Below are 11,055 nucleotides of genomic sequence, written 5' to 3'. Positions count from 1 at the left end.
CGAACCTCTCCTTCATGAGTCCTTCCTGTGAGGTCTGGAGCTGCTCCAGCCTGGGCTTCCCACAGAGCTTTGGGAACAGTCACCTCCCCTGATGTGGGGTTCTCCATGGCTGTAGATCTAAGTCCACAGGCTGCAAGTCCACATTCAGCCCTCCTGGTGCCTTCAGGGAATGTTCCACCTTGTTCCTCCATAAATGCAGGGGGACAGTCTGCCATCTCCCCATGGGCTGCAGGGAAACTTCTGCTTGGACACCTTCTTCCCCTTTCTTCTTCACCAGCCTCAGGATCTACACCCCGGCACTACTTTTCACCTCTTCAGCACAGCTCTTTCTCCTGTGCTTGCTCTCTGCTCAGGTTTTATATCAGTTGGTCCTTATGTTAATTGCACAGGCACATCTATTGTCTCTCTAATGGCTCTGGCCTTGGCTACCTGAGTCGGGGGAGCTTTCAGTAGCTTCCTACAGGAACCACCCCTGGGGCCCCTCCCCTGCTATCAAAATCATACCAGAACCAAACTAGCACACTAGTAAGTTCTGACCATGGCATTTTCATGTGCTCAGATAGTGCCATTTCTTACAGGAGAGATTCAGGTGTTTAGTACATAGCCTACCTTCAAGTATGGACATTGAGGTCAGTAAGAGCGTTTATGTGGCTGAGAACCTGCTACCATTTTGGTCATAGCATAGTTTAGAGGGAGAAGCATCAGAAACTATATAAACTGCATTTAATTACCATTTATATTTTATTTGGGAAGAGGCCTTTGAGGGCCTCTCATCATCCTTGTTTACTGTATTTTAGTTTGCTCATCAGAGCAGACTTGGAGTGCTCAAAGTGGATTTACAAAAGTAAACTGGATTGCTGAAAGTAAATCCAGAAACCGGCTCCAGAGACACACCAGATGCACCGTAACCACTAATGCATGCTCAGTCCATGAGAGCAGACTGAAGTTAGTCCAAAATACCCCTTCTGAATCATGCATAATGTGGATGTCAGGTGCTCAGCACCATCTGCTTTGCTTTAAAAATCTGCTGAAACAGGTGATCCAACTTGCTAATGTAGGCACAAATTCAGTGTGTCTTAGGCCAGGAGAAAGGACAATTTAGCAACATTCCCCTCTAGCTTATTTGGTTAGCTGGGGGGCAAGAAGAGTCTTTTCATTCTGTTTGTGCCAAGTTGCTGAAGTAAAATTAGTGAAAGTTATACTTAATTACCTTCCACAGTTCTTCCAGCATTTTTTGCAAATCTTCTGAAAAATAGATTGCTTTTACTTTAGCACTGGATGTAGGTTCAAGGATAACTTCGAATTTCAGGTTGCATATTAATATTCAGAATACTTGCATGTGCTAGGAGTTTTCAGTCTGCGTAGAAGACCATCTTGCAGATTTGTTCTCTTAAGTATTATAAAGGGACCTACAGTAGTCTTATGAAGAAGTGGGGTATTAGGGATTGAAATCTGGAAATGTACTTAGCAACATACAAATGGCTGTACTGGGTCTAAGAAAAAAAAAATCCAGAAAAAAATGCCCTAAAAAAGCCCCATATGCTGTCCGTGGCAGGGGTCGATAACTGATACATAGAGGAGATGGAAGAAAAAGGCAGAAAAATAGTGATATTTTCCCATAACACTCCTCCAGGTTCAAGCAATTTGTGGTTTGGGATTTCCTGATCAAAAAGTGACGTTTATGTTTAATAGCCCTCTATTGTTTTCTTCCATTACTGTGTCAAGTAAGATTTTGAACTCAGCCATTTACAATGTCCTGTGGCAATAAGTTGCACAGCTCACTGTACTTAATAGGATCATAGTAGCCAAACAGTAATACAATGGTAATCTAGCTCTAAATTGAAAATAATATATAAAATGTGCTGATAAAACACTGAGATACTGATTGCATTTATAATTGTTTATTAAATAAAAGAGTTGGATCCTGCATACATATGGTTCAGCCAGTGATGGATGGTTTCCTATGGCTGCATAATAAGTGTCTCTGGGAAAGAAGGGAAGACAGGTGTGGTGTGCTTTTCTTTTAAAAACACAAAAAATGAATCACATGCAAATACTGATGGTCCTTTTAGTGATGCTGATTTATTAATCCCATGTTTATTGGTTATGCTCATTTAGATTAATGGTATTATGGTTGCCATTAATGGCTTATAGCTATTGGTACTTCCAAAGGCAAAACGTGGCCTGTTCACACACATGTATTGTTCAAGTATTTTTTAAAAATCAATTTTTAAAATAATTTCCTCTGAAATTGTGTTGAATTGTTTTCAATTTGTATTGTATTGCACCACATAGATGAAGGTTCTTCAGGAAGAAAGTGCCTCCATTTTCCCCTACAAAAGCCCATAGTCTCATACGCTGAATACTGAATTTGAAATATTTTTAATCCTGAATCATCCCTTGGAGCAAAACTCACTTGCCTGATACATGTGTTCCGATGTAAATAAGTGAGTAAAGAAAATAGAGAAGGAAATGATGTTGCTGTTGCTCCTCCATGTTGCAGAGGGGAGTTGAACAGTCATTAAATTGTTCACTTAACCATTCAGCACCTGAATATGTGTCACCAAGGGCAGAGGCACAACCCAGAGAAGCAGATTCCATTGCAGTAACAGGTTGGGATTTGTTGCCAGTTGTGCATTGCAGAGGAGGAAAACTGGCATTTCTGCATGAGGAGATGCTGCCTGCATGTCTCATTCCTTCCTGTAATCATTTTCAATGTGTCAGATTTTCATCTGCATCAGATATTGTCTTGGGTTTTTACAAACCTCTGCAAGAAATGTGGGTTGGTGCTTGTCTATGTAGCATCTGTGCCACATGTTGCAGGCTGTTACATTCTGCAAAGGGAATGCATGTGCCAATGGAAGTCTTGGACTCTGGAATGATGTATTATCTATTACTGAATGAAGAGCACAGAAGAAAACCTGACTTTTCCCATCAACAATTAATGGGATTACCAGGATTTCCTTATTACTAGGGTAATAGTAGATTTACTAAGGGTGGGTACATTTTTCATCAATGGAAAACCATTCACTATCAAAAAATGTGCTGCACCCTCTTGTTAAACAGATCACATAAGCAGATCCAGTCATTTAAGAAAAATGAAGCAATGCACCAAACTTCAGTGAGTAATAAGGAATTTCTCACAATGGAAAAGACTATGCATTAAGACCACAAGAAAAAGCAGGATTTCCACCTACAGAAATCAGGGTTTAGTCAAGGCTAGCTAGAGGATACTGTGGAGAATATCCATACTCTCTGTCATTCATTCTTCATCCTGTCCAAGTGTAGCTGCATAAAAAGTGGATCCAGACACAGGCAACAGGAGAATGGAGTAAAAAATATTTTTTAAGCAGTAAGACTTCCTAATTTAAGCACCTAATACTACTTGGTGCAAATCCTGCAACTTGTGTTAACGCAGCTGAACAATTTAATTGTCCTTCCCTACCTTAAAAAGACTGCCATCCCTTAAGGAAGGCCTCATGCTATGGGAGAAGTGAGGCACTTAGATTAAGCCTCTTTAGGAAATTAAAAAAAAAAATAATAATTCCACTTACACTTTGGGGACAGCTGCATTGGAAAGAGGAAAAAAACATTATTGAAATCGGATTGGCAACTCTCTATTAGCTGGTCAGGATTAAAATAGCAACAAAGACAAGTCAGTTGGATATATGATGGGGATTGATACATAGAAAAAATCTTTATTCAGAGCCAGTTTACTTCATCTTTATAGAACTATCAGTTTTAGAAGAGAAGTGACATTTCAGTCATGCAGTGCTGGGACAGAGCTGGGCTCTTGGTGGAGAAGAGTGAGGCATCAGCCAGCCCTGTGGGGCTTGGGGCAGTACATAAGCAGTAAACACAACACTTGTTTTTTTTTTGATAGGCTGGTGGAATCACAGAAGCTAATTTTCATTTACAAGACCAAAATGACATCATATAGAGGTTGTCTCTGCAGAAGGGCAGGGTCATCTCAGATCTCTAGATCCCAAATCACACCAGCAAAGCAGGCTGTTGTAGGATGCAGGACTGCAGTGGTCATGGCGTGTGCCAATACTGAACCAGGTCCTCACAACAGCCGTAAGCCATAAGGTTCAGATAGGAGGTGAAAGCATTAGCCTGGCCACTTCCAGCTTGTGCAATTAAGTCCTTAATGTACCCTTCATAAACTGCAGCATTCTTTACCTCTGTCAGAAGCTGCATCTTCATACTTGGTGTAGCTGCCACGTTTTATTCACAGAGCTGCTGCATTTCAACACAAGATTAAGCGGAAGGCATTAAAAAGTAACCTATATTGTTCTAGCCATTCGTTACTGCTAAAAATGAATATTGTCAGGAATCGTCCTTGAAAGGTGTTTGCGGCGCAGTACACTGGTCAGATTTGTGTGCTTGGGTACTTACCTTTTCTGTTGCATCTGAAGTACTTGATACTCAAGAACACCAAGAGTGCATAATCCCTGCCTTGCTGTGCATGGAGCATGGTACCAGTGAAACTGACAGGCCAGGTTCTCTGGTGCTAGACAGTGAAAGGTCGTTGCCCAGTGATATCGAAAGGGTGCAAATGGGAGAAGAACAGGATCTACATCTCTAGAAGGACAAGGGAGCACATATATTGCAAAGATTTGCTGGGTAGGTTAGTAAAATTTTCCCATTCTAAGACAGATACGGGAGAGTCCAGAAGCTGGGTAGCATTTTGTTTGAGAGAAGCGACGTGATTAGACTGATAAACTTATGAAAATGTGGGTTTTCTTGTGACAGTGGCGCTCACCAGAACTAAAGTGAGCAATGTTTTCTGTTCCTGTCGGCAGCTCTTGGACATTTCTGTGAAGTGGACCGTCCAGGACAACTCTCCCCCCAAGTATCTCCATTACGACCCAGTGACGTCTCGCCAGCTGCTGTGTGAGCAGTGCCCTCCTGGCAGTTACGTCCAGCAGCACTGTACGGCCAGCAGCCCGACGCGCTGCGCCCCGTGTCCGGACCAGTACTACTCCGAGGAGTGGAACAGCAACGACGAGTGCCAGTACTGCAGCACGGTGTGCAAAGAGCTGCAGTACGTCCGGCAGGAGTGCACCCGCACGCAGAACCGCCTCTGCGAGTGTGTCCAGGGCAGGTACCTGGACCTCGAGTTCTGTGTCAGGCACACGGAGTGTCCTCCCGGCTTCGGCGTCGCACAGCCAGGTACGTCCTGCCTCCCGCCGCTCGCAGACTCACTCCAGCGCGGCAGCACCTCGACGGCTCGTGGCAGCTCCAAGATTAGGGAAGAAGCTCATCCAAATGAAATTACAGGGCAGTAAATTGTAAAGCCAATTGAACCTGTTCCTAGTCTGCGTCATTTGGACGGTAGCCAAAGGAACAATTCTCACTGGAATGCCTTACTCCTACTGTAATATATAACTTAATGGCAGCAGCAAATGTAGCAAATTGCAGTCTAATGAGAAACATGATGGATTGCCTCTTTTAAAGGAACATTATCTGGAATGTAGTATTTCTGTGTGTGATAAATAATAATGTTTTTCGTTTTGCAATCTGCTGTTTCAAGCAACTGCATATCCTGACAAACACCAGGAGTACTACGTGTGTGACACCAAATGTATAATTATAACAATATTAATATAGCTCTAGCATCACAGCAGTGTGTGCTAATAATTAATTATCAGCATCCTGAGTGGAACTCTCAGGGAAGCTGTTACTATTATCAAACAAACAACCATTTCTTTATCAAGCAAGCTGGTGTTGTGCTGTAGGTCTGGTGGGGATAGAGAGTGAAGCAGTGCCTTTCAGTGGAGTTGTCATTTAAGACAACATAAATTGCTAAAACAGTAAGTTCTTCTCTCAAAGTAAAATACATAATTTATCATTTAACAAATGTCATGGCCCAGTTTAGCTCCAGTATTTAATACAGCCTGACAGAACTGTAAACTGTCATTGTACCAGAGATAGATAACTGCCCAGAGAAGAGCACTGAGGAAGTGAATTGAGAAAATCAAAGCATCTCAGACATAAACCCGTAAGCAAACAGTCTTCAGACTGCAGAATTACTTTCCCTGGGAATTATGTATATACAATGAGAAACAAGAAGACAGGCCTGTCCATTTTTCAGCTATGCTGAATGACAGGCTGGGGGTCCTTCCTTGTGTTAGGAACAACGCATTGGAGAACAACTTTGACATAAGGAGGAATGTTGCTGCTGTAACTGCTCACTAATCTCTGGGTAATTGATTACCTAAGGATTGCCCTGATGCCCTTGCCACTGTGCATTTCCACTGATACCTACCACATTTCCATATTATAAACCTTCTTTAACCAAAATCATTATACCCAGGGGCTTGGGTTAATGAGATTCCACCATACCTCCACAGCAAGTCAAAAGGGGACAGAAAAGAAGTTCTGAAACCATTTGGGAGACAAACAAGGAAGTATAAATTCTCAAAGCAACCAGCCTGCAAGCTTCCTTGTGAGCACAGTGAAACTGTGGAGGACAAATTGGAATCCCTCAGTTCAAAAAAATCCCAAAACTTTGGAAGAAGATAAATTGTCAAATTGTGTAATTTTTTGGAAAGCTGGTTTCCAAAAGACCATCAGAATGAACCAGCTAAACCCAAGCCGACCTCAAACAAGGAATGAAAACATTATAAAAATAATTGCATCCCCCTGTGTCAATAGTCAAGCTTTTGAGGTGAGACATCAACTAAGAATTTAATAAGCATGGAACTGTGTTCCCCGTTTCTGCCATATGATAGCCTTGAAGTTTGTAACGACATAATTTCAGGTGAAATAAAACCCAAGCGTAGAAAAAACGCTTCCACTGCCACATGGGGATGGAGTGTGGTCCAGTGTGTCATGCAATGCTTAAAGCATTACAAATCTGTGATCCCACCACCGCTGGCCACTCATGGCGACGCTGGGCAGATCACTTTACTTTGGTAGTCCCCTTTTGTGAGTGCAGTTGGAGGTTTTGTTCCTTTCTGCTGCGGCCGGCCCTGCGAGGGGCAGCTTTTAGCAGCAAGGAGCAGGGGAAGCAGCGCTGCTGTGGGGCTGCACCATCTCCCCGGCAGGAGCTGCCGTTTCCCTGGGGAGAACGGGGGATTCCAGGCAAACTGGAGGGAGCCACAGGAGGGTGGTTTGTGCTCTGAGCAAGATAAGCAGCAAAGAAGCAGCTGGCAAAGCTGGGAGGTGACTTTCTGCTCAAGCCTGAAAACACTGATGGATTCTCTGAGCAGAACTCTCCGTTCTTCCCCTCCCTGGTTGCTGGAACACAACAGCAACGTGTCTGTAGCAGGGAAAGTTGCTAAAAATTCAGACTTCTCAACAAAGCTGATTGCTGCCTGCTGGGGTGCAGGTGATGGCTGGAGTTCCATGCAGCCCAGAGCTGCAGGCAGCACACGTTGTGCAAGGAAAGGCGAGGGTAGGACCTGCTGCTGAGGGCTGGGCACTGGCTGTGGGAAGTGGAGGGTCTGGGGGGGATTGGCAATACACAGGGCCTCTGGGTTTCAGATGCACAGCTAAAAAAGTCTTTGTTTTCACTTGCTGTGTGATGAAAGAAGTGCTAGGTTGGGTGTACGCAGGTATTCTTTATTTAAGAGCTTGTTGAAAACTGGAGATTTGTACTTTTTTTTCTCTAAGGAAATGACCAAAATAAATAAAATTTACTTAAAAGTTAGCACTAAAATAACTATCCACATGTAAATACTTCCAAAATACACTAGATGGAAGCATTTTCTTATTCAAATATAATTTCCAATTATTTTCAAAGGATTTTAGCCATGTGCTTAAGTTCATGTTAAAAAATTCAATATTAGGAATTAAACCTGAGGCACTTGCTTAAAAGTTGGCTGAATAAAGATTAAGAGTGACCATTCTGCATTTTTTTTGGTGCTCTTGTTTTTCTGTCACTGGTGGCTGGGCTGTTTTCATTGTTTCATATTTCATGCATTAACTTCCTTCCTCTTTGTGAGTCTGATTGACATTCTGATAGAAATGTCATTCTATTGTTATATCATATATTTGATTCTGAAGTAAAGCACCAAGCCAAACGTGTGTATGTATATTAAATATTTCCGCTGTAACAGACAATCTACTTTCTTTGCTTTACATTCGTATTTAAGCCCAGAAAAAAGTGCAAAAATGTTACTTAAGTTCTGTTCTTCTGTATAATTTAATATTTGACCAGGAAAAATACTTTTCAGAGAGCCTTTAGTTGATAGTTGGGTTATATTTTTAGCTAGAATTAAAGTAACTCGTTCAAGTAAGGTTCTGGGCAGATATCGCAGAGTAGAATTTAAAGCAGTTTCCTGTGCCATTTAATTATCTTATGGAATATTTGCACAACTGAAGGATGAAGGTCAAGCATCATGCAAAGTCTGAATAGATTCAAGCAATTACTGATTTAAAGATATTATTTTATAAAGCTACTGATTTAATCAGTAATCACTGATTTCAAAGTTAGTAACAAGTGTATATAGGAGTAGTACTTTGTTTACTCCAGCAGGAGCATCATTCTCTTAAAGAATCTCTTTTGTTTAGAAAATTGAAGTGTCAGTATATATTTTTTCCTAAGTGTGATTCCTTCATTGATCAGAAGTGTGAAAAGCAGAAGCAAACACAATTTTGGAAGGAATATTTTCTTCTGTTTCTGTATTCTTGTATTTATTTTTCACAATTGGTGTTACATGTAATTGAAGGTATTGTGTTCCTGTTTTCACAGGTACCCCTGAGAGTGATACTGTATGTAAGAAATGCCCAGAAGGATTTTTCTCAAATGAAACATCATCCAAATCAGCCTGTCTAAAGCACACAAACTGTAGTGCACTGGGTTTCAAAACAGCATTAATAGGAAATGCAGTTCGTGACAATGTCTGTCAGGAAAATGCAGATCCAGCACCTCAGAAATGTGGCATAGGTATGTATCATACTAAGGAAGACTGCTCTGGAAACATACCTTTGATTACAGTGAAAATTAATGTCTCAGCATTTATGATAAAATACCTAGCTTGTTACTGATTTGCTATACGGTGATGGCCATAATAGAGTTATAATTGCTGTAGGTCATACCAGATGGAACTGAAGCACAGAGAGCAACAGCACTATAAAGACCACTTCTTAGTTTGTCTTTTAATGATTTTTTTTTACCATCTTTGCTACTTGTCCTTTTTTTTTTCTTTTTTTTTTTTTTCCCCCAGAGACAAACAGGGTAACAGAGATCAGGACAACTGGCATGTTCTTTTTCTCTTTCTCGTTTCAGATGTAACCCTGTGTGAGGAGGCTTTCTTCAGGTTTGCTGTTCCTACTTTTCTCACACCTAACTGGCTGAACTTACTAGCAGACAGTTTGCCTGGGACAAAGGTTAGCACCGAAAATATTGAAAGGATTAAACAAAGGCACAGTCCTCAAGAGCAGACCTTCCAGCTTATGAAATTATGGAAGCAGCAAAACAAAGAACAGGATTTGGTCAAGAAGATTGTTCAAGGTACCTTATTTTTAGAGTGTGTATATTAAAAGCAACCTTCTAAATGGTATTTTTAAAATAGCTTGGAATCAAATACATCCTGGTGATGTGTTATGCCCTGAGAAGGACCTGCAGAGCTTAACTGATATTTATTGATGCAGCAAGCACAGTGAAGTTGAGGGGAGCAGGAAAAGTATTCAGCTTCACCTGGTCAGCCAGCAACTGAATTCTTCCCAGACTTGCAGCCCCCTTAGGAGTATGTGTGGTGTCACAGCCAAGTTCCCCCTCCGAGACTGCACAACATATGAAGAATTTTGATCAAGTGGGGAAGATGTTTCCCACTGTTATATCTGAGCAGTGACTGTTGAGCTTAGAGGGAGCTGGATGCCTGCAACTGAGAGAGCAATTTGTTTTTTGTAAGGTGGAGATTGACAGCTCAGACTAGAACATCTATTCATGGAATAGGGATGCATAGGAGTCAGGAATACACAGACAGGCTTTCCCTTCTTTTTCCCTTCCAGTACCTATTTGTCATGCCAATTCACCGCTTTGTTCATGCTGAATCTGCTAAGACAGGTGTCAAAGGTGAAACAGTTTTGCAATGTTAACACCAAGGTCAACTCGGTCAACTTTTACACATAAGGCAAACTCTTTACACATAAACCACCATCAATGACCACCACATTCAAAAGACCTTCTGCCCACTCAGATTTTTAAAATGCTGCAGAAACAGGTTTTCCCCCTCTTCTTTTTGGCATATATGCTTATGTCAGACTGTGAAGTTGTGAAGTGTTTAGAATATTTCAGAAACCAAAATGACTATTTTAGCAAAGCTTGCCCAGGCATTTCTGGATAAGAAGAGTAAAATTCTCCTTCACTGGAAGCAAGTCCTATCACATACACAGAACATTTTACAAGATAGATGAAATGAGTTTATAACAATAAGTACTTGCTATGAAGTTTGTTTGCAATTTGGGCCTGTTTGTGTTTGCAAAATAAAGTAAATTATTAAGTGCTTTTCATAATTAGAGCCTAAAAGAAAAAGCAGTCCGGAGAGAAATTTTCAAAATTAAGCAAAAAAAACCCAAAGGGAAATAATCTTGAAATTTTGGATTTATTTTTTTTTTTCAGGCCGTGGTGGAGTTGTAGTGCATTTTGCTTACCTCTCTTCTTTTTGCTTTCTGTAGGTATTGATCTTTGTGAAAATAGTGTCTTAAAGCATATTGGCCACCCAAACCTCACCTTTGAACATCTCAACACACTGATGGCAAGTTTACCAGGCAAGAAAGTGGGAAAAGAAGATATTGAGCACACAATGAAACTCTGTCAACCCACAGAGCAAGTTCTGAAGCTTCTCAATCTGTGGAGAATAAAGAATGGTGACCAAGACACTGTTAAAAGTTTAATGTATGGACTGAAGCATTTGAAAACACGCCACTTTCCAAAACCAACCATCCAAAGTCTGAAGAAAGTGATTAAGTTTCTTCACAGATTTACAATGTCTAGATTATACCAGAAACTCTTAGTAGAAATGGTAGGGAACCAACTTAAATCAGTGAAAGTAAGATGTGTCTAATTCAAGATATTTTTTATTCTCCACTGACTATTTTTCC

General features: G+C 41.0%; 1 protein-coding gene across 1 annotated transcript in view; it reads left to right on the top strand.

Annotated features, from left to right (window-relative positions):
• Window positions 1-11,055, top strand: part of TNFRSF11B (tumor necrosis factor receptor superfamily, member 11b) — a 16,848-nt gene extending 5,793 nt beyond the window's left edge. Inside the window, exons 2-5 of the mRNA XM_009995359.1 lie at window positions 4,806-5,175; window positions 8,702-8,896; window positions 9,239-9,463; window positions 10,630-11,055. Coding sequence (XP_009993661.1) covers window positions 4,806-5,175; window positions 8,702-8,896; window positions 9,239-9,463; window positions 10,630-11,018 — 1,179 coding nt within the window. The 3' untranslated portion in view covers window positions 11,019-11,055. The remainder of the gene's footprint in view (window positions 1-4,805; window positions 5,176-8,701; window positions 8,897-9,238; window positions 9,464-10,629) is intronic.

This window comes from Chaetura pelagica, unplaced genomic scaffold (assembly GCF_000747805.2).
Source record: "Chaetura pelagica isolate M959 unplaced genomic scaffold, ChaPel_1.0 scaffold53, whole genome shotgun sequence".
NCBI lineage: Eukaryota > Metazoa > Chordata > Aves > Apodiformes > Apodidae > Chaetura > Chaetura pelagica.
The sequence above is the reverse complement of the archived record's forward strand: the minus strand, read 5'-3'. Positions and strand labels throughout refer to the sequence as shown.